General features: G+C 45.8%; 2 protein-coding genes across 2 annotated transcripts in view; one reads left to right on the forward strand and one right to left on the reverse strand.

Annotated features, from left to right (window-relative positions):
* slc9a8 (solute carrier family 9 member 8) overlaps positions 1–17,577 on the reverse strand; it is a gene marked incomplete at its 5' end in the record, with an annotated part of 25,978 nt that extends 8,401 nt beyond the window's left edge. The window contains 8 exons of the mRNA XM_080534214.1: positions 132–275; positions 1,388–1,422; positions 4,187–4,288; positions 4,602–4,685; positions 13,914–13,972; positions 14,946–15,026; positions 16,643–16,821; positions 17,354–17,577. Coding sequence (XP_080390340.1) covers positions 132–275; positions 1,388–1,422; positions 4,187–4,288; positions 4,602–4,685; positions 13,914–13,972; positions 14,946–15,026; positions 16,643–16,821; positions 17,354–17,577 — 908 coding nt within the window. The remainder of the gene's footprint in view (positions 1–131; positions 276–1,387; positions 1,423–4,186; positions 4,289–4,601; positions 4,686–13,913; positions 13,973–14,945; positions 15,027–16,642; positions 16,822–17,353) is intronic.
* Positions 17,578–20,460: 2,883 nt separating this feature from the next.
* Positions 20,461–24,996, forward strand: part of b4galt5 (UDP-Gal:betaGlcNAc beta 1,4- galactosyltransferase, polypeptide 5) — a gene marked incomplete at both ends in the record, with an annotated part of 31,621 nt that continues 27,085 nt past the window's right edge. Inside the window, one exon of the mRNA XM_080533412.1 lies at positions 20,461–20,569. Within this exon, the coding sequence (XP_080389538.1) occupies positions 20,461–20,569 (109 nt within the window). The remainder of the gene's footprint in view (positions 20,570–24,996) is intronic.

Genomic DNA, 24,996 nt, shown 5'->3' on the forward strand with positions numbered 1-24,996 from the left:
CTATGACACGTAAAATGAAGATAAGAACATGTATCGAGTCAACGAGAGGAGGAAGAGGACAATGCCAAGGGAAAGGGGGATGGGTCGGAAGAGGGGAAGGAAGAAAGAAAAAAAGAAAAAGAAGAACGTACTTGGTCAGCACGATGGAGACGGCGTCATTGAGTATACTCTCCCCGAACACCAGCATGTTGAGGACAGGGTCGATGTTCAGGGCGTTGAAGATGGCGATGGTGGCCACCGGGTCCACGGCCGAGATCAGAGAGCCGAACGCAAAACTACAGGAAGGACAGAGGTCAGGGGAAACAGTGAGACACACACACACACACCCACACACACGCACACACACACACAAAATCACATGCACTCTTACACACGCACACACACACTTGCACACACACACAATCACATGCACTCTTACGCACGCACGCACACACACACACATACGCGCACGCGCACACACACACACACACACACACACACACACACACACTCGCACGCACGATGGACACTGGTCAAACGCACGCACACAGTTCACATCCAGATAATCAATGTAGATGATTTGGTCAGGAAGCAGGAGAGAGGTTGGCTGGGGCTGATAAGAGGGACAGCAATTGGAGCTACTGTACGTACACACAGACACACACACAGACACAGACACAGACACAGACACAGACACACACACACAGACACACACACACACACACACACACAGAGACACACACACACACACACACACAGAGACACACAGAGACACACATACACGCACACGAACGCAATCACAAACACACTCACACACGCAATCACAAACACGTACGTACATGCACACGTGCGCACGTGCAAGCACACACACACACGATAAAAGAGACCCAGTGTGAACCCACTAACACATCACTGACACAGCCCAGTGCAGATCCTCTCTGCCAGGGTAAGGGCCGGGTGTGGAGACAACTTAGCAGTCTATATTCACCACAATTATTTCACACTCTACTACAGAAATATATCTGAACAGCTGGGCCACATTAGCAAAGGATGGTCAGAGAAAACTATATGGTCAAAGGATGGTCAGAGAAAACTATCTGGTGGTCAAAGGATGGTCAGAGAAAACGATCTGGTCAAAGGATGGTCAGAGAAAACTATCTGGTCAAAGGATGGTCAGAGAAAACTATCTGGTCAAAGGATGGTCAGTGAAAACCTAGTTCAAAGGCTCAAAATTAGATAAAAAATGTTGAGACTGAAGAAGAAGAATTAAGTGTCTTTCTTGCGTGGGCCTCCTGAAGGCAACCCAGGCCAGGTGTGTTGTCCCATCGATGCAGTCTGAATGTGTAGATGTCACTGCTCATGCTGCTCCAATGACATACATACATACATGTGCAGGTAGGACTCTCACCTGTCTGTCATGGACATCTTATAGATCACATCAGCCTATGAGAGAGAGAGAGAGAGAGAGAGAGAGAGAGAGAGAGAGAGAGAGAGAGAGAGAGAGAGAGAGAGAGAGACAGACAGTTAGCACAGGAACATCATTGCAACTCATTACAACAGCATTAGAACATTTCACAACAGTTTGCAACACTGTGCAGTAATGTACTGTATGTCTTAATGGACATGTATCGCGGAAGTCTGATATTTTGCAACAAGTCTTAGGCCCAATCCCAATTCACCCCTAGCCCTTCGTTTTCACCCCTATGGCTCGATTTGCGCGTTCACGTTTAGGGCGAGGGCTGTCCCAATTCATATTTCATCGAGGGCTAGGGGTAAGGGGGAGGGCTAACTATTACTTCGTTTCGAGCGATTCCAGGACCACACTAGCTTCGAAGGGCTAGGGGTACGCTACCCCTTGATACCAGGATGCATTGCGAATCATCTACAGAAATCTTATGTCGCTCTATTCAATGCGGAAATGTCATTTTAATTCTCTGTAATTACTTATTAATAAAGATTTGAAAAATTATGATAACCATCTTATTGTCTTAGTTTAATGTCATTACAATGCATTATAGACCTTTTATTTATAACACGCATAACCCAAAAATCGCTTTTATGTCGGTGCTGTGTCTAACGTTACAGTAACGCAACGCTGCATGACAGTCGAGCATTTCAGAGATGTACAGTCATAAATCAATTATTACCTGTGGCGTTTGACAGCGGATGATGGTACACATATGTAAAGTTATCTATCAAACGTTCGTCTGACTTGTACATGATGCGCATTTTGACCTATTTCCACCCGCAATCTAATCCGAGCAGTTGTTATTAGGTAATATTATTAATGGGTTGTATCATTCATTTCAATGCATTATAGACCTTTTCTTTATAACAAGCACAACAACAACAAAACGTTATCATGCCGATGTGCTGTGTGTCTAACGTTACAAGCTGATTTGTGCATGACAGCCGTGCATTGACATATTTCCATGTCTAATGGCATATGACACGCGAAATGTAACTACAGTTAAGGATACGCGTAAAGGATGATGATCTATCACCGTTCGACTCTACTGAGAAATGTTTCCGCTTATTTGTCATCTCTCCTTCACGGGCAAATGTGGCCGCGTCCCCAAGAGATCCTCTTTCTACGTTTTTGACCACCACTATGATGGATTGATTTTTGGATTCTAGACGACGAATTGTTCTGAGAAAGGCGCTTGGTAACGTGATTTTTGGACAACGCTTTATGACTACTGATGGACTGGTTGTTTTGGTTGGAGTCATTCATTGTCATTAAATTCATTGTCATTATTGCGATGTCCACAAAAAAGACATCGCTGACGGAAGAGACAAAAAAAGGAACGTCTAAACACTACAGTGTGTTGATAACAAACGAAAATAGATGCTTATAGCACACGCAACAGAAATAAACACAGCTGAAGAAGGCATTGCGAGATGTGAGAATTCGCCGGCAACACAACGCGTCACCCGTACCGCGTGATGACGTAGGCGCCGTGAAGGGCTGTCCCAATTCATAGGGCTTAGATTTCAAGGGGTAGGGCTTGTGACGTGTTCGAAGGCCTTGCCTTCGAATCGAGTGACACTCGAAAACGAGCCATAGGGGTAGAAAAGGGAATTGGGATTGGCCCTTAATCTACTAGTCATTCTGAAACTCAACCTGCCCAAGTCCAATTCTCTGGAAAGTCAGATACACAGTCTGAAACTAGGGTTGAGTGGTAATACAGTATACTGTGCTATTTGAAAATAGCAATGGTGTCCGTTTCAATAGTCATAAAAGAAAATACTGTATACAACACAATAACAAACGCCTTAAGAGTGTTTGTCCAACACCACTGTCTGTGTGGTTGAAGATGCTATGAAAGTGACAGAACTTTTTGTAAACAATGTCATTTGTCAAATTAATAACCAGTCAAAAAAGAAAAGAAAACGCGATTCACAGCACTCGTCTGCCTTAACACGTGCCACGCTTTGTACTCGGGTGAGTGTTGTCACGGTGATACGTCTTGCTTATGTTTCAGTACTGTGAGATCATCTAGTTATGTGTAGTTATGTGTTTTTAGCATGTTCATGTTCCATCAGCATGTTGTGATGTGCTAAACATGCAGAGCAGCTATCGGTGATGTTCTTTGTTGTTAGTTAACTAGCAAGCTAGCGCAATGGAGCACAGCCTGAAACCAGTTTGCTTTGGTTCAGGGCGATTTTTTAATTGAGCGCGAGTTGAATCGAGGTCTATCAACATTCAAATAAGCATACAGTATCTTCTTCAAATATGTTCATCATATGATGTATGACATCATTTGAAAGTGTACAATCTGCACTGATAAACAGAAAAATGACCTTGCCAACTTGGTCCACCTTTCACCCGTCATCACAAATTCATCATTTGAAATTGACGGCTCCCTCAAAGCCATAGAATGTGATTCTAATCAGGCAGTCATACCGCATTTTGGGAAAGTTTAAACGGTGTCAAAAATGTGGATGCCGCCCAACTCTATCTGAAACACTGACCAATAACTGACCTCACACGGTTGAACAATTGAGCAGTGTGAACCTGACATTGAGCGAGAGCGGAAACAGTGTTTTGAATCTGATAAACGTCCATGTACTCAACACCTGACGCGCCGACTACTATCACGATCTCAAGTATTCAAAACTCGTTTTTTGCGCCAAGTCCTGCGCTGACTCAGCGCCTCCGACTGATAATGGCAGTATCGCTTCACGTTTTTTGCCCGAATGTTACCTGGCCCAGGAAGTAGATGCCTCCTCCCACGATAAAGGCGGAGATGGCAGTGCCGATCACGGCGAACAGGGTGATGGATCCAATGTTCTGGAAGAAGTTACCCTGAAGAACACCGGACAAGGAGGAGAGGATATAGTAGAGCTCCATAGTATAACAGTAGGCTGGAGATGCACACTTTATGTAGAGAGTACCCATACCTAAGAACATCCATGGACACACACAGTCACAGACACACGCCGTCACGGACACACACAGTCACAGACAGTCACAGACACATACAGTCACAGACACACACAGTCACAGACACACACAGTCACAGACAAACACAGTCGCAGACACACGCAGTCACGGACACACACGCAGTCACGGACACACACGCAGTCACGGACACACACGCAGTCACGGACACACACACCTTATGCAGAGAGTATCCCGACTCAAAGATGATGGGTGGTAGGAGGAGGAGGAAAAACATGTTGGGTCTGAACATTTCTTCTTCCTGTCGGGGAGAAGAAGAGGGACAGTAGAGTGAGGTCACTTCCTGGTCAAATGTCTACAGATCAACTACTCTCCCCAGAATTCAACAGTCAGCACATGGTCTTAATGGGAAGAGTGCAACAGTGTATAGAATGTTGTGGGATAAAATGTAACATATGAGTTTCATCACAATTGTTCTTTTTTTACATGACAGAAAAAACTAATTTGTTTGGAAAACACAACTCTATCTAGACTATCTGTAACGGTGAGTCTCCCTGAAGGCCCCAGTCAGAATCCTTTCACACAAATGGAGGTCTGATGCTAATGGCTGTCTGTCAATCTGAGAGGGTGTGCAGGGTGGTGAACAGCCTCATGCTGGATAACCCCAGCAGACACTGTGTGGAACACACACAGACACACACACAGACACACACACGCACACAAACACGATGCTTTATTATGCAATCAAGCGCCGCGCCTGCTACTGTAGTCATTTCAGGTGACTGCACACAAGAGATGATCTGTCAAAACACATTACACATCAAAGCACATCAGCCTCCCCACCACCCCCCACCCACACACACTTATATTAAAATGTAGTGTTTAACATAGGCCTTAGCCAGTGCTACAGAACAAACGTACACATACACACACACACACACACACACACACACACACACACGCTATGCTTCTTTATCTGTGGTTCAAACTAGGGATGTCCCGATCCGATACTGATATCGGATATCGCCGCGATATTGGACCTGAATGCTGGATCGCGGATCGCACCAGAAAAAAAAAGGCTCCGATCCGCGCTCTCGATCTGGTGTGTCACTCAAGTGACGACAACAGTAGTAGCCAGTGGTCACGTGCATGACCAGGGCTCGATAGTGCGACTGTTTTGGTCGCATTTGCGAGTGAATATATTTCTGTGCGACTTGGAAATACATTCAATCGCACCAGTGCGACTAAGAGACTGCTGAACTACTGTCATGCGCAGTCAAACTTATGTGTATAAGCGATGAGGGAATGAAAACAGTGAACAGAAACGCGTGTCGCAGAAATGCTTCACGCGAGTCCTATATGCGCTTAAAATGCGCATAATGGATACAGCTCTCATAGTTCGTAGCGCTGTGTGCTTCCGGTTTCATTACAAAGAGGTTAACCCTATAATGTGCCTGACGTCTAACAACATTCAAATGACTCTAACTTCATATTTTTTCGGATTTCAATGTATGACACATCATTTGAAAGCTTATGATCCGTAGTTCCAATCCACAACACGTCGCATTTGTTGCTTTAATAAAGGCTGGCAGTCTTTAATTTAACTGTTGTTGGTGTGGACTATATACTGGGGAGGTATTTGTTATTATTCAGGGGTCAAAAAATGTATACAAATATCGGATCGGTATCAGTATCGCAGATACCCGAAGCCCAGGTATCGGTATCGGTAGTGAAAAAGTGGGATCGGGACATCCCTAGTTCAAACTGTACCCCAATGACCTTCATGTTCTGACCACTTCTGTGATATAATGAAATCATTGTTGCCTCTCAGTTAAATTGGCTGAGCTCCCTGATCATGTGCCACTACACTACACTCTGGATCTGTGTGTGTGTGCGTGCATGCGTGTGTGTGTGTGTGTGTGTGTGTGTGTGTACACAGTATGTATTGTATTGTGCGTGTGTGTGTACAGAATGTATTGTATTGTGTGTGTGTGTGTGTGTGTGTGTGTGCGTGTACAGTATGTATTGTATTGTGTGTGTGTGACTCATTTATGACAGGTCCATGTGGAAGGACCTTTGACTGTCCTGTTAGATGGGACCAACCAGGCCCGTGCATTACACACTGTGTTACACACTGAGGGGGGGGGGGGGGGGGGTGATCCTAGATCTGAGAGGGTGGAGGGAGGCTCGACTGGACTTTTGAACGTCCTGCTCTGAACAAACATACTCCCAATCACTCTTATCCACCTGTCTCATTAGATACCACAGGTCCTCTGTGAAGCCTGCGAGCCGCATTAACCAGCCACCCGGCGCCCTTTCAAAAAGAGTCCAGTTACAATTAAAATGACCTATATTTATAAGGACATCATCATATATATAAAGGTGTGTACTATCTGTGTATTCTATCCCTGTGCAGTGTTATTTCATTTATATTGACATGTATGTGGAACGAAGCCCAACCTCAAGGTAGATTCTGTTTCGTAATGTTAACTGCCTGTTATTGGATGTTGACGGCAATGAAGTTCAAAAAAGAAAAAGAGTTCACGACACATGTGTATACGGGATGAAAACCTCCAGGTTAAAGAGTGAGCAGCTGCTATTTCGGGGCAGGATGGAAGTCAGGATGGAAGTCAGGGATCTAATGGTGTTTCTCTGGCTGGTAAATTCCACATGGTGACCATGTATAATAAAGGACCCAGAGTGCTTTTTGTTTGGGTGTGTCAGCACAAGGGTCTGTCTCTGGCGGGAATGGGGTGTCTCATAGGAGGTAATGTATTACTGTCATTTGAGTGAATATTGGGGGTAAACTAACAACAAGAGACTTATAAAGGGGTGGTTAATGTATTCAGGCTTGGGGGAAAGTGTACGTGGGAGACCTTTGAGGTTGGAGGACCTTTTGCTCCGATAAAGAAAGGTCAACCACGTGCATTTACATACAAGAACAAGACATGCGTGCTGACATTAACCTAGACATGCACGGACGCAGTTGTGCATGCATGCATGTTCAACAAGCACATTGTATGAATATGCAGAGGTGGATGACGCACACACACGCGTGCGCACACACACTCATACACATATAGTACATCTCCTAGAGAGAGAGAGAGAGAGATGTACAGGACTGAAGACCTGGAGAGTGACAGAGAGATTCTCAGAAATAGAGCAAGTGCTTAATGAGTGAAGAATGCAAGAGATCAAAGGGTTGAGAGTGGAGAGGAGAGACACTGAAAGAGATAGAGAGAGAGAGATTGAGAGAGAAAAGAAAGAGACAAAGAGAGAAAGAGAGAGAGAGAGAGAGAGAGAGAGAGAGAGAGAGAGAGAGAGAGAGAGAGAGAGAGAGAGAGAGAGAGACCTTGTCTCTGAGGTACAGCTCCCTTGAGGCTGAGTGTTTACATGGAACTGTGACGTGGGAAAAAGTCCCCTGAAACCACAATTAAAATCTATCTTTTAAATCTCTCCCTCCCTCAATGCGGGATATTAATACATGTCGTGTATATCTGGGACTGTGCAGGCTAAAGCCATTTACTGAGTGGCCTCGGAGCACCACAGGAAACCCAGATGGAACCAATACTAATGTGGGGAAACAGTCTGACTGTCCCTCTACATTTACCACCTGACTGTCCCTCTACATTTACCACCTGACTGTCTCTCTACATTTACCTTCTGACTGTCCCTCTACATTTACCATCTGACTGTCCCTCTACATTTACCATCTGACTGTCCCTCTACATTTACCATCTGACTGTCTCTCTACATTTACCACCTGACTGTCCCTCTACATTTACCATCTGACTGTCTCTCTACATTTACCACCTGACTGTCCCTCTACATTTACCATCTGACTGTCCCTCTACATTTACCATCTGACTGGTCTCTACATTTACCACCTGACTGTCCCTCTACATTTACCATCTGACTGTCTCTCTACATTTACCATCTGACTGTCCCTCTACATTTACCATCTGACTGTCTCTCTACATTTACCATCTGACTGTCCCTCTACATTTACCACCTGACTGTCCCTCTACATTTACCATCTGACTGTCCCTCTACATTTACCATCTGACTGTCCCTCTACATTTACCATCTGACTGTCCCTCTACATTTACCACCTGACTGTCCCTCTACATTTACCACCTGACTGTCCTTCTACATTTACCACCTGACTGTCCCTCTACATTTACCATCTGACTGTCTCTCTACATTTACCACCTGACTGTCTCTCTACATTTACCATCTGACTGTCCCTCTACATTTACCACCTGACTGTCCCTCTACATTTACCACCTGACTGTCTCTCTACATTTACCATCTGACTGTCCCTCTACATTTACCATCTGACTGTCCCTCTACATTTACCATCTGACTGTCTCTCTACATTTACCATCTGACTGTCCCTCTACATTTACCATCTGACTGTCCTTCTACATTTACCATCTGACTGTCCCTCTACATTTACCATCTGACTGTCCCTCTACATTTACCACCTGACTGTCTCTCTACATTTACCATCTGACTGTCCCTCTACATTTACCACCTGACTGTCCCTCTACATTTACCATCTGACTGTCCCTCTACATTTACCATCTGACTGTCCCTCTACATTTACCACCTGACTGTCTCTCTACATTTACCACCTGACTGTCTCTCTACATTTACCATCTGACTGTCCCTCTACATTTACCATCTGACTGTCTCTCTACATTTACCATCTGACTGTCCCTCTACATTTACCACCTGACTGTCTCTCTACATTTACCACCTGACTGTCCCTCTACATTTACCATCTGACTGTCCCTCTACATTTACCATCTGACTGTCTCTCTACATTTACCATCTGACTGTCCCTCTACATTTACCATCTGACTGTCCCTCTACATTTACCATCTGACTGTCCTTCTACATTTACCATCTGACTGTCCCTCTACATTTACCACCTGACTGTCCCTCTACATTTACCACCTGACAGTCCCTCTACATTTACCATCTGACTGTCCCTCTACATTTACCACCTGACTGTCCCTCTACATTTACCATCTGACTGTCCCTCTACATTTACCACCTGACTGTCCCTCTACATTTACCATCTGACTGTCCCTCTACATTTACCTTCTGACTGTCCCTCTACATTTACCATCTGACTGTCCCTCTACATTTACCATCTGACTGTCCCTCTACATTTACCACCTGACTGTCCCTCTACATTTACCATCTGACTGTCTCTCTACATTTACCACCTGACTGTCCCTCTACATTTACCACCTGACTGTCCCTCTACATTTACCATCTGACTGTCTCTCTACATTTACCATCTGACTGTCCCTCTACATTTACCACCTGACTGTCCCTCTACATTTACCACCTGACTGTCCCTCTACATTTACCATCTGACTGTCCCTCTACATTTACCACCTGACTGTCCCTCTACATTTACCACCTGACTGTCTCTCTACATTTACCATCTGACTGTCTCTCTACATTTACCACCTGACTGTCTCTCTACATTTACCATCTGACTGTCCCTCTACATTTACCATCTGACTGTCTCTCTACATTTACCATCTGACTGTCTCTCTACATTTACCACCTGACTGTCCCTCTACATTTACCACCTGACTGTCCCTCTACATTTACCACCTGACTGTCCCTCTACATTTACCATCTGACTGTCCCTCTACATTTACCACCTGACTGTCCCTCTACATTTACCATCTGACTGTCCCTCTACATTTACCATCTGACTGTCCCTCTACATTTACCATCTGACTGTCCCTCTACATTTACCATCTGACTGTCCCTCTACATTTACCACCTGACTGTCCTTCTACATTTACCATCTGACTGTCCCTCTACATTTACCATCTGACTGTCCCTCTACATTTACCATCTGACTGTCTCTCTACATTTACCATCTGACTGTCCCTCTACATTTACCACCTGACTGTCCCTCTACATTTACCATCTGACTGTCCTTCTACATTTACCACCTGACTGTCCCTCTACATTTACCACCTGACTGTCCCTCTACATTTACCATCTGACTGTCCCTCTACATTTACCATCTGACTGTCCCTCTACATTTACCACCTGACTGTCCTTCTACATTTACCATCTGACTGTCCCTCTACATTTACCATCTGACTGTCCCTCTACATTTACCATCTGACTGTCTCTCTACATTTACCATCTGACTGTCCCTCTACATTTACCACCTGACTGTCCCTCTACATTTACCATCTGACTGTCCTTCTACATTTACCATCTGACTGTCCCTCTACATTTACCACCTGACTGTCCCTCTACATTTACCATCTGACTGTCCTTCTACATTTACCACCTGACTGTCCCTCTACATTTACCACCTGACTGTCACTCTACATTTACCATCTGACTGTCCCTCTACATTTACCATCTGACTGTCCCTCTACATTTACCATCTGACTGTCCCTCTACATTTACCATCTGACTGTCCCTCTACATTTACCATCTGACTGTCCCTCTACATTTACCATCTGACTGTCCCTCTACATTTACCATCTGACTGTCCCTCTACATTTACCATCTGACTGTCTCTCTACATTTACCACCTGACTGTCCCTCTACATTTACCACCTGACTGTCTCTCTACATTTACCACCTGACTGTCCCTCTACATTTACCACCTGACTGTCCCTCTACATTTACCACCTGACTGTCCCTCTACATTTACCATCTGACTGTCCCTCTACATTTACCATCTGACTGTCCCTCTACATTTACCATCTGACTGTCCCTCTACATTTACCACCTGACTGTCCCTCTACATTTACCACCTGACTGTCCCTCTACATTTACCATCTGACTGTCCCTCTACATTTACCACCTGACTGTCCTTCTACATTTACCATCTGACTGTCCCTCTACATTTACCACCTGACTGTCACTCTACATTTACCATCTGACTGTTCCTCTACATTTACCATCTGACTGTCTCTCTACATTTACCACCTGACTGTTCCTCTACATTTACCATCTGACTGTCTCTCTACATTTACCACCTGACTGTCCCTCTACATTTACCATCTGACTGTCCCTCTACATTTACCACCTGACTGTCACTCTACATTTACCACCTGACTGACTCTCTACATTTACCTTCTGACTGTCACTCTACATTTACCATCTGACTGTCCTTCTACATTTACCATCTGACTGTCACTCTACATTTACCACCTGACTGTCCCTCTACATTTACCATCTGACTGTCCCTCTACATTTACCATCTGACTGTCCCACTGCATTTCCTATCTGCAGTACTCAACCAACACCACATGGCAAGCAGCGTCTCGCCCCCACCCCCCACCCACCACATCTGGCTCCCTGCGTATCGTCTACGAGACGATCGGGGCTTCATTGAGGGACTCTGGTAGCGTTTGTATACAGCACAGAACTGGCTTCCTAATCACTGTCAGCTCCCAAGAGAGAAAACCACAAGAGCGATGGAGGGAGGGACAGGGGGGGAAAAAAGAAGGAGAAGGAAGAGAGCCGTGCCAGAGAAGCATATTTATGGGAAAGGAGGGGAAGAAGGAGAGGAGGATGAGGACTAGTGCCAGGGAGGGCAGGATGTTCGCTGCCTGAGGAGCTGAGGCTTGGCTCTGGTTCGTGGGTAGAGTAGCTTGTTCCTGAGGGCTAGCAGGACTGAGTCAGCGGCCTGGCTTCAGAAACAGCCCCCCACCCCCTCCCCCTCCCCGCTACAGGAGACTAGAGAGACTGATGGGGATAAACAAGTGTAGGAGAGACGGAGGAGGACAGAACAGGAGGAGGAAAGAGAGAAGAGGCCTTATGGTCGGAATAGCGCGTGCTCGTACTTAGGTCTGATGGTTCATGGTGGTGGAGGAGGAGAGCAGCAGATAGAGAGAGTGGCCGTCTTACAGACGGTAGAGTGGACGGTGTCATCACTGTAGAAAGCGGTCCCGTCCCAATCTCTGGGACATATTCCAGTTCTGCCGTTAGCTGTGTTACTCTGCTATACAAACAGGTTATGCTGTTTGAATCCAAGACAAGTACAGAGTATGCATAAATGCTCCATTTGGAGGCTTGAATGAATAAATACAATTTTAGACGGCACCACAAAAAAGCATTGCGTCTGAGTGGAGCTAGTCCGTGGTCGTGTGACGTGATGAGTGGTCTTACAACGCCGGTAGCCAGGACGTTGTTTAGAGAGAGTTGGCACTGTGTCAGGGTGACATGAGGGTAGAGGGAGGTGAGAGACACACACACACACACACACACACACACAGACACACACACCCACAGACAGACACACACACACACACACACCCACACACCCACAGACACACACACGCACACACACACACACACACACACACAGATACAGACACAGACACACACACACACACACACACACTCATACACACACACACACTCACACACACACACACCGTTCTGGAGGACCATGGGCAAGGGGGAGTAGGACAGGGGTAAAAGGGGGAGACAGGGGCTCTGGTTACTGGGGACGATGACTCAGCAACACTCTGGGGGCCCCAGGCTATGGAACAATGGGCCCCTGTGTGCACAAACCCTTGACAGAACCTGCCCCTCTCTTTCTTTCTTTCCATCCCTCTCTCTCTCTCTCTCTCTCTTTCTCATTCGCTCCTTCGTACGTTGGCAGAGGACTAGGAATGTTAATTAAAGACTGTGAGAACGAGAGGAAGAGAGGGACAGAATGGGAGAAAAAAAAACTCATGTATGTTGAGAAGAAAGACAAAAGGAAGAGGGAGAGAGATACACTCCAAGGACAGAGGCCAGGGGTTGAGAGAAATGGCAGAGTGACCAACAGAAAGAGGGAGATGAAAAGATAAGGGATGGAAAGAGAAAGAAAGAGATAGCAGCGACAGAGGGGGAAAAAAAGAAAAGTGCGGGATCATCATCGGAAATTAACTTCTTCTAAAGTTGTCGCGTATATAAAATGGCGTCTGGCTGTAGAACAGACAGGGACGGGTCTCGTTCGCCTCCAGATCGGGGGCGTGTCTGGTCGTATAACACATAGGATAGGACTCCTCTGGCTCCAGATTGGGTTACGCTAATTGAGGGGATTAGATTGTTGTTGAGGTGACACAATGTGTTTCCGCAGTGACATTCAGTGTGTCCCACAGGAGTGAGGTGGGTGGACCTTGGATCCTCTTGAGTCTTTTGTCAACTTTGCTTTTGGGGGGGGGGGGGGGGTGGCTAACTGTCGCACGCTAAATTGTATCATAGAAATATCATTCGATTTTAATTCTAAATGGCATTTATTTGAATTCTATATATACAGTATGATACTGTACTTAACGACTTTGTGTATTGGTTGGAGCATGTATCGGCGTTTGCATAACATTCAAACAAGTTCATATGAACGTCCCACGACCCACGTGCTATATACAACAATTGCGATGACTCATGGTGCCTTTTTTTGTTAAACAGGGAGCAGCAGATCTGGTGATTTTGTTAAACAGGGAGCAGCAGATCTGCAGGTGATCTCATACTGTACCTTCCAGTTAGCCAGCTCCTGAAACTCTATGATCTTGATAAAGCCTCCCATGAGGATCCCTGTAGAGAACAAGCAACAACAACAACGACAGCCAATCAATCACCTTACAAAACCCACTCTGGACATTAAACATGCCATCTTCCTTAGTACTTTAAATGTTATGTTAAAAGGTGAAAAGTTAATTAAAACACTCCCTACTATTGTGCATTATGAGGGAAAATACCCACACAAAGAAATACCCACACCCCTGCTAGTTTGCTCTATCTAGGTCTGTTAATTCCTTTTCTGTGGCAAATCTTTTGGGAGGGGGGGCAGATAAACAACAGGCTCACAGAGTAGGAAGCCATTGTCTTCCTAATGTCTTTGAGGAAGTCCCCTTGGGCTTGGAGGCTAGTTCTCCAATTTCAATTCTGAGGAGCGAGAGGAAGAGTAAAGAGCTGTGTAAAGGACTGAGAGAGAGAGAGAAAGATAGAGAAGGGGGTACAGAGAAAGGGAGGGGGACACAGAAAGAGAGAGGGGGAGAGACAGAGAAAGAGGGGGAGGGAGAGAGAGAGAGAGAGAAAGAAAGAAAGCATGTGCGCACAGTGGAAAGAAAGACGCAAGAGTCAAGGTGCAAAACGGAGGGAGCGAGGGAGAGGGAGAGGAGAGAGACCGATCAAACGAAGGGGAAGTGGTTTGAGAAGAGGAAGGAAGAGTTGTCTTCTTCCTGAATAATAAGCAGTGTGTTATCTCTCTGTGGCAGAGGGTCAGGATCAGCCCTGCACTTCACTCACAGAGAGGAAACCTGCAGAGGAGGCATGCTATAACGCAGAGCACGCAAAGGGTGGATGTGTGTGTGTGTGTGTGTGTGTGTGTGTGTGTGTGTGTGTGTGTGTGTGTAGGGGGAGGGGGCGGGGGTGGTCAGAACAAAACTAGCACCGAGGCGATGCCTGAAAGTGACAGGGGAATAAGGAATCGTGAAATGTAATTCTCAATTTCAAAAACACAACATCCTCCTTTTATGGGCGGCCCACTGCTGTGTGATATACTCACCTAGCGACACCACCGCCACACTCTCGGGGAGGAAATGCAGCTTGAACTTAATAAGCAGGTGCACCAATATGATGCAGATACCTGAGAACACAAAGGAGAACCCGGTTAACAATCATTCAACAACAATCAATAATCCACGTCTCCGTTGCGTGAGGCAGACCCGCTCTGCGTCAAGTCATGGGACAGTGAAGCATAACGGGTAGAGATTCACAGCTTTTATGCGATGGTATACATATTTGTATGTTGGTTTTACCATTCAGAAATAACACTTTTTAGACATAGTCCCCCTATTATAGTCCACCATAATTGATGGGACAGATTTGTCAAATGTCCAAATAAAGCCCTCATGTTTAGTGTTTATCCAGTCAGCATCTTTCCACTTTTTGGCCCTGAAAAACTCCCTAATTGCTATGGTTGTATGTTTTGGGTAATTTTCCTGCCGTATGATGAAGCATCGCCCAATGGGTTTGGAGGCATTTGCTTGTAGTTGGGCTGACAAGATGTTTCTGGACACTTTACAGAATGACGTATCACACACACACACACACACACACACACACACACACACACAAGATGGATAAACCGGTATTGTATGTGACACATCGTTAGCAGAATGGAAACACAGTGCGGTGCCAAAGGGTTACCGGTAGTTGTTAGTTGGGTACATAGAGACACACAAGTTAGACTGGCCTAGGTTCACAAAGAAATCTGCCATTCTATGTAAAATCGCCTAGTTAGACTGTTGACTGACATGATTATATCACAAGCATGTTCCATCTTGCCTTTCTGACATTCACATTAACAACCTGCTCTATATGTTGACCCAACGGTCTGGTATGTAACAACAGTCAACCATATGCAAACAGTGCGAGCCATAAATTCATTCCAACAAAAGCTACCAGTGTGGCCAAACTGGATCTAGGTAATGAATACATGATCAGGTGACCCTCGAGTCACCTGCAGGCCCTGAGACCTGCATGACTCACGAGTATTTACCAGAAGGAGCCACTCAATCCATTTAGGCTAAACATTCACCCTCATCTAATGAATAATTAGCCTAGCAAGTTGAGGTTTTTTGTTAATGTCAAACATTTCCTCATTTCACCCACCCACCCAACTAAACATAGAGGCTAACTCCAGGTTTACCAACATCGATGGCTTAGGAGGGCCACCTAAGTGTCTGAACCACCATAAAGATCAAATGTCCTAATGACCTATGATCACATGTCCTAATGACCTACACTCTCTTCTGCCCAAAAATCTCACTTCACTCACTAAAGCAGTCTGTTAATACTAATGCTGGAGACAGGAAGGCCTCGGGGTCTGGCCTCAGGGTCAGGCGCCCCAATGTGCGTCTTCTAGATTGCCTAAAGTGCAACCACATCCTTCCCATCACTCTTCCCTTTGCTTGACGGGAACTGCTAATGGGAGAAATGGTGGTGGTTTTGAAACAAACAATCAAGTTGTTGCAAACACTTGCCCCGCAATTCGACTTGCTCCGACCGAGGCTTGAACTTGCGACCTCTGGCTTGCCAACAGACATGACTGTCTTTTCAAATACCCGATGTTAAACCAGCTACACTATCGAAAAGCGAGCAATTTGACACCGCAGGGGGGTGGGGGGTTTGAACTTGAGGAATGAGTCCCAACTCGCATACAATGTAATGGTGGCCTGGGGTTGGTATCGAGAGACTCACCAATGACCAATAGGCTGAAGAAGATGGTCATCCCGCTGGACTGCTCCTCCTCTTGAGCCTTGACGCCCGTCTGAACGGGCAGGATGGGCTTAAGGCTGGGGGGCGCAGGGGTCGGCGGCTTGACCACCACGGTGGGGGTGTGGGTGGTGTCATTGCTGGAACTGTCCGTGTCGTTCGACCTGCGGCACCAGGTGTGGTGGGAAAATCACAATCATAAGAACACTCCACCATATTGACACACACATATTTTAACACAATTTAGACACAATATCTACCATACAGGGAGAGAGAACTACTCTTCCCTACTCACCCTGGGGAAAAAATCTGGGAAATCTGAAGCCACCACTCTCGACTGGGGTATGGAAGTCAAGTTTCCCTGTTGACCCTCACAACGAATAGCTTACCGTTGGCCACTAGTCTGGACATTCACTGTTGTTATTTGTATGGTTCAATAAACGTTTTCATGACTTGGGGTCATTGGTGTCATTATCAAAACAGTCATCACTATCAATCACATGCATCATGGAAACCCCACTTCCGTACGTATTGTGAGATCGAATAATATACGCATGCCAATTGACCTGGTAATGCATTGCTGTGACAGTTGTCACTAAAAGGGGAAGCCATACGTGGATCACCATACGTGTGCGACTGATGAAGTATGGCTAACCTAAAAAGGGGTGCACTTTACCCAATGCAGGTGGCTTTTACCTGGTAGACCCATCTTTCAACTGTTGGCCAGGAGTGAGAAGTGCCGCGTGTTCATCGTTTAATGATGATTGTTGATTATCCTTATCATGACTATGACCATGGTCCGCTCCAGTATCGTCTCTCTCGTACAGATGCAATGATTCTCTCTCATCTCTGTCCACCGCCCACGAATTTTGGAACGCTAACAAAAGGCAAATAGCAAGTCGACAACTGAAGGCTTTCATCCTTATCACAAAGCCTTTAAACTTATAAAACAATCATATATTCAACAGAAAATACAGACACGTCCATTTCGATGTTATCCCATGTTATGCAGCACCACATCACAACTCCTCTTCCTGGTTGAGTCAAGTGCAGGGAATTGTAGTTTTTAATTCGCAACAGGCGCATTTCCGAAGATAAAACGGGCCTTTTATGCTCGTAGTTTTTAATTGAGGTAATATAGTAACTCAAATAGCAAGTCACAATGAAGTCTGATATGAAATGGTATTGACAAATGGTATTAAAATGTGATATTTTAGAAGAGTTTAATAATGGCCGGCTCACTTCACCTCCCACAAGGCGCATCAGGATTCTTAATAGGAAATGGTGATGTCTTTTGGGAGTTGTAGTCTCTTAGAAAAGTGGGCGTATCAAACTACCAAAAGGGGCGAAAGAGAGAGAGAGGAGTAGGCATTTACATTCTATATTCCAATGGCATTGAGAAATATGAAACCACTTAACATTGTTTAGGGCATTGCAAAGCGAAATGACATAGCCCTAATAAGCTACAGTCAACTGTGTTGTACATTCGTTTAGGGTGAATTGCTTGGTCAAAACAGTGCCTATGCAATATCTAGGTGGTAAGTGAGTTTGTGTGGCCATAATGAATGAATGAATGAATGAATGAATGAATGAATGAATGAATGGTCTTTATTTTTTTTGTCATTGATATAGTACAGGTACCAAACAACGAAATTTGGGAGGGGGGGCTCCCCTGGTGCTAGGAAAAAAAATACTAAAAACAAGAAGGGAAAAGAGCTGTTTTACATAAATAAAGGCATAATTATATGACATCTCTCATATATATCTTTCAATCTACACTCACCAAACACTTTATTAGGAACACCTGTTCACCTTCTCATTCATGGGGAATGTTTTCTTGGCACACTAATACCAATCAATCATTGCTTGAATGCCACAGCCTATTTGAGTATTGTTGCTGACCATATGCATCCCTTCATGGCCACAATGTACCCATCTACTAATGGCTTCAGCATGATAATGCACCACATGGCACACAATGCAACAGTCGTCTCAAACTGGTTTCATGAAAATCATAATTAGTTCAGTAAGTAATTAGTTCAGTAAGAAGCTCCTTTTTCTATACTGGGATTTCTTTATGGAACCATCTGCCTCTGCATATTAAGCAAAGCCAAAAAGCCATCTTTAAAACAAAAGTTAAGTCATATTTATGGGGAGAACTAATGGCTCACCCTTAAGAAAGGGAGGGTGATTCCGAGTTGTTTCGTTTCACTTTATGTTTCCATGTTGTGTGTTTTAATGTGTGTTTTTATGCTGTTTCATGCTGTGTGATGTTTTGTTTTATTTCACTTTATGTTACCACCGAGGACCACTTTGGAAATAAGTGTTTTAAATAATGCTTTTAAGTGCTATCCTCTGGACATTACTTAGTGTCATGATGCTTGAATGATTCTATGTAAATTCCTAATCAAAAATCAAAAATCAAAAGTGATCTTCAGTGGCCTTCCCAGTCACCGGATCTGAATCCATTAGAACACCTTTGGGGTGCGGTAGAACGGGAAATTCTTGGAAGTGTACCTGAGAAATGTGCAGGAATTGCGTGATGCAATAATGTCATCATGGACCACAATCTCAAATAAATGTTCAATAAATGCCACAAAGAATGGAGGCTGTTTGGAGAGCAAAGTCAGGCCCTATGAGTACAGTGTTTCTAAAAGTGTTCGATGAGTGTCTCTGCCTCTCTCTATTTAAAGCTTCGCCATAATGGGACCTTGGCCTATAAGTAAAACACATACATGCATGTATACTTAATTTGTTTTGAATAATAATCACTTCCATGTTGCATTTAGCATATACTACTACACAGAGTCCCTACACAGACAGACAGACAGACAGACACACACACACACACACACACACACACACACACACACACACACACACACACACACACACACACACACACCAACAACAACAATTTGTGTTTCACATCACAGTGTAATACATTATTATTATTGTTTTTTTGTTTGTTTACTAGTCGATAGTGCTATATCAGTTTTATCATCTGAAGACACGGGCACACATTATTACACACTTCCTTAGGGACACGTGAACACAAGGCTAAACCTAAACCCCTATTGCTTAGATAGTCTATTCAAGATGATACAACAAACTTACAAATACAATTTCGAATAAAAATGTTTATTTGGGAATGAAACTATTCCCACATTGAGTGTAAACCTCGTTTCGAGCGGGAGTTAGTTAGGCCATGCCCAGTGTCGTTTTCCGACGCCCCCTCACTCACAAGGTATGGCCCTGTTCACCGTGGACAGACAGACAGACAGACAGACCCAGACGCTCCCAGCTTCCCATTCATAGCCTACCAGCCTACCGCAGGAGTCGTAGTCTACGAGTCTGATTAGGGTAATGATGAGCTTTCTCTGAAAACATTGAACAGCATTTAACTGCATTGTCGCAGTGGGGGGTGTTCTAAATCGGATCCACATCCTCGACTGACATTTACAGCTGTACGATTAGTTGGATCAAAATGCCAATGTCCTGATTGAGAGTCAGTGAATCGCTTTTTTTGTGGAACCTCCCGTCTACTTTTGGATTCAGTCTGATTCTGACGCCGTGAGACGGACTTCCTCCTCCTCGCCTGGCCGCTCGTCCCCGCCGCAGATCGCCAACCTCCACACACCGCATATCAACGTGATTATTCGCGCATTGCGCTTTACATCTGCAGGTTTCTTTTTTTCTTTTTTTTAATTACGGAATTTGAACTCCATAGCCTCACCTATAGGCTATTGTGGAAATTTGGAAAAGAAAAACGTGTCTACGTGATTTTTCTGCCCGCCGGTATCATGATGCCGACACACCTGAAATTCCGCAGAAGGTCATTCCTGGGGCTCATCTTCTTCTTCTCGCTGTCCACCTCCGCATTGTACTTCATCTATTCAGCACCCGGCGTCGGTAAGTCAAGTCACCAACCATGCATCTGATCTAATGAGCTAGAGGTGTTTCCCCATCTGTAGGGGTCTGGTCATGTATGGCAGCTTGGTTGATCACTCGTGTGTTTAATGTTGGCTTGATGGAGCTGATGTTTGGTCGGGGGGCTCGCCTTTTCGACGCGACTGGAAGCCGTGCGTTCATTCTAGTCATGCACCTGCTAGAAGATAATGACATGATTATGAATGAATGGTGGTGGTGTGTTTTGACATCCACACCCTTGGGTCGCTGCGGGCGTGTGTGTATGTGTGTGTATGTGCACTGGCGGACTCATGGGGGGGGGGGCGACCGCCCCTCCTGGTGCCCCCATGGTTGAAAAACGTCTCGCTTAAGTGCCCTTTTGAGTGGCAAAAATGAGAGGATGTGCCCTAATGGCTGCCCTTCCAATGATCTAAACTTGACCATGTGCACTGATGGGGTCCCATGTTGTGCAGTAGGTGCCCTTTTTTTCTTTTCGCCCCTGTCCTTCAAACAGCCTGAGTCCGCCAGTGTGTGTGTGTGTGTGTGTGTGTGTGTGTGTGTGTGTGTGTGTGTGTGTGTGTGTGAAAGAGAGAGAGAGAGAGAGAGAGCACATACAGTATATCTTATCCCTATCCGTTTGTGTCATATTCATTGAGTAGCCTATGGGTAATCTAGTATGTGAGACTTACATGATTTGACGTGTGGATTGTTGTTTTTTGATAACCTGATTGTTGGAGGGTTGCCTCCTGGGTGAACAGACAGAGAATCAATAGTTAACTCTTCAAACGAGACACTAGTTCCTCTCTGAGCCCAGGTCCAGTGACCTATGAGCTGTACTGAGAGTGTGTACTGTAGTCAGTGTGACTCCTCATAGGGGAAGCCAGCATGACCAAGCCTGCTGTTGCTCAACTATCCTTGGGCTAGGCATCCGTCATGTGCTTTCACACGAACACAGCCTTGTGTTTGATGCAACCTTGTGTGGGTGAGGCCTCTGTTTTATACCCTCACACTGTGTCTTGTGTGTGTGTGTGTGTGTGTGTGTGTGTCTCTCGTGTGTGTGTGTGTCTCTCGTGTGTGTGTCTGTCTGTCTGTCTGTCTGTCTGTCTGCATCTGTATCCATTCTTGTATGGAAGAGAAATGGTGTGATGAAGTCCACTATTCAAGCTCCCCTGACTGCAGTGTTGTGTAGCTCCCAGCACTACAGTCCCCCTGACTCTACAGTGTTGTGTAGCTCCCAGCACTACAGTTCCCCTGAATCTACAGTGTTGTGTAGCTCCCAGCACTACAGTACTCCTGACTCTACAGTGTTGTGTAGCTCCCAGCCCTACAGTACTCCTGAATCTACAGTGTTGTGTAGCTCCCAGCACTACAGTACTCCTGAATCTACAGTGTTGTGTAGCTCCCAGCACTACAGTACTCCAGAATCTACAGTGTTGTGTAGCTCCCAGCACTACAGTACTCCTGACTCTACAGTGTTGTGTAGCTCCCAGCACTACAGTACTCCTGACTCTACAGTGTTGTGTAGCTCCCAGCACTACAGTACTCCAGAATCTACAGTGTTGTGTAGCTCCCAGCACTACAGTACTCCTGACTCTACAGTGTTGTGTAGCTCCCAGCACTACAGTACTCCAGAATCTACAGTGTTGTGTAGCTCCCAGCACTACAGTACTCCTGAATCTACAGTGTTGTGTAGCTCCCAGCACTACAGTACTCCAGAATCTACAGTGTTGTGTAGCTCCCAGCACTACAGTGTTGTGTAGCTCCCAGCCCTACAGTACTCCTGAATCTACAGTGTTGTGTAGCTCCCAGCACTACAGTACTCCAGAATCTACAGTGTTGTGTAGCTCCCCTGACGCTACAGTGTTGTGTAGCTCCCCTGACGCTACTGTGTTGTGTAGCTCCCCTGACGGCTGACACTACAGTGTTGTGTAGCTCCCCTGACGCTACAGTGTTGTGTAGCTCCCTGACGCTACAGTGTTGTGTAGCTCCCAGCTCTACAGTGTTGTGTAGCTCCCAGCTCTACAGTGTTGTGTAGCTCCCAGCTCTACAGTGTTGTGTAGCTCCCAGCCCTACAGTACTCCTGAATCTACAGTGTTGTGTAGCTCCCAGCTCTACAGTGTTGTGTAGCTCCCAGCCCTACAGTACTCCTGAATCTACAGTGTTTTGTAGCTCCCCTGACGCTACAGTGTTGTGTAGCTCCCTTGACTACAGTGTTGTGTAGCTCCCCTGACTCTACAGTGTTGTGTAGCTCCCTTGACTACAGTGTTGTGTAGCTCCCTTGACTACAGTGTTGTGTCGCTCCCTTGACTACAGTGTTGTGTAGCTCCCAGCTCTACAGTGTTGTGTAGCTCCCAGCTCTACAGTGTTGTGTAGCTCCCTTGACTACAGTGTTGTGTAGCTCCCTTGACTACAGTGTTGTGTAGCTCCCAGCACTACGGTGTTGTGTAGCTCCCAGCACTACAGTAAGTACCGTTGTTGTCATGAGTTACGTGTTAGGCCTAAAGGTCACATTTATTGTCATGGCAGATATATTTATGGCCCGCTTATCATCTAGTGTTATCATCTAGTGTTAAATTGATCTTGACAGGTTATTTATTTGTGTCGGGCTGTTTCTCCCCTTCGCTCTGGGAGTCTTTGGCCAACCACACTGTCCAGTATGAATCATTTCTATTTAACTCAGTGGCATTTTGAGTTTTCACATTTTCGTTGACTCCCATATTGACGTGGAGGGAGAAGGAGAGGGGAAGCCTCATTAGCCTGATGTATGAGGCAGTCGTTAACCATAAAGGTAGGGACAGAGTTACCCTCAGTCATAATCTGGAAACATGCAAAACCCACCTTCCAATAGGTTGAATCTAATCTGATGTAAATCTAAAATCCTATTTATTAAGCTCTTATTATTACTAAGAACCAGGATGCATCCTCCGAAACCAACGATTGAACTTGGCTAGGGGACTGACTTTGAGTCCGCGGGTTTGGAGACTATTTACGTGATCTATAAACTCAGCCCATCACTTGGAGCTGAGCAGGTCCATAGGTTACCGTTTAGATTAGCTCCGCGTCTAGTGCGGGTTGTGAGCACGAAGCAGATAGCCTTTTTGAGTTATGACTCCATGTGAAAACCCCTCTGTTATTGTATCCTTTTTTACAAACCTTCCTTTACAAGCATTGGATGTTGGAAAGCAGAGCCAAGCCTTTGTGGCATGGTTCTGCAGCCTGGAAGTGAACACACTGTGTGAGGGCGACGGGGATGGGCGCCTCGTAAGTCCCACACGTTGTAGACTTTCTGAGACATCAAAGTGTAAGCCGATCCCTCTCCATCATCAAAGTGTCTATTGATCCGCTCGTGCTTTTCACCTAGCCCAGCTGACTTAATCAATAATTGAATCGATGCTCATATGGAGGACACAGTCAACGGGCCGGGAATAGGCCGTTTGCTGTTTGTGATGCTTTTACACCCTGCCGACGCCCTGCCCCCCCCCGGAGCAGCTCGCTATGATGTCTCCAGAACGCTGACCCGATCAGTCTCTGAACTACCCTTTAAAAACCATCATTGGTTTTCGTTCGTTGATTCGTTTACCGCTGTTTTTTTCGAACTGAATTATTGATGGTGGGTGTTTCCCCTGCTGGTCCTCCCGAGGGTGTTCGTGTTTCGTGCTTTAATGGCAACACGGCGGCTCGTTCAGAACCAGAACAAGAACCAGAAGCTGCAGAAGTGTCAATAATGGATGATGATTAGCAGAATGGCTGCTGCTGCTAAAAGCTTACATTTAGCCTACCAGACTAGGCTGAGGACTCTGGGGAGGGACACATGACCTGGTCAGGGAGGGAGAGGGTTGGAGGGGGGGGGGGGGGGGGGGCGGGTCAGGTAAGGGAGGAGGGAGGGAGGGGGGGGACATCAGGATAAGTGGACCCCAAATGGAGAGAGAGAGGGAAAAGAGAGATAGTGAGAGGGAGAGAGGGCGGGGGGGCGGGCGGTCATATGGTGGGAACATGTCAGGGAGACCTTTCGGAAGACCTGGACGGGACTTCCCATGAATGAAGTCCCAGTGTGTTTTACCCCCAATGCTCCACTCCCTAAGGCTCAGTGTCTCTACTGTTGCCAAGTGCATCACTTGAGTGTATAGTTACCCCCCCCCCCCCCCAAAAGAAAACACACACACCCACACACACTCCCTGGAGCATGGATGTAGTGGATGCTGAATGCAGGCAGGGGATGCAGGCCACAGCTGGGCCTGATTGCAGTCGTTTATTTAATTATTACATGAGAGGATCCTGCTGGAGCTCTGGATGGCACAGGCCCTATTTATAGAAACACACACACACACACACACACACAGACACACACACACACACACACACACACACACACACACACACCCCAGGGAGAGCAAGGGAGACAAGAGTCCAGGTGCTTCCCTTTGTCCCTG

The sequence above is a fragment of the Nansenia antarctica genome, assembly GCF_963989245.1.
Source record: "Nansenia antarctica genome assembly, chromosome: 6".
Taxonomy (NCBI): Eukaryota; Metazoa; Chordata; class Actinopteri; order Argentiniformes; family Microstomatidae; genus Nansenia; species Nansenia antarctica.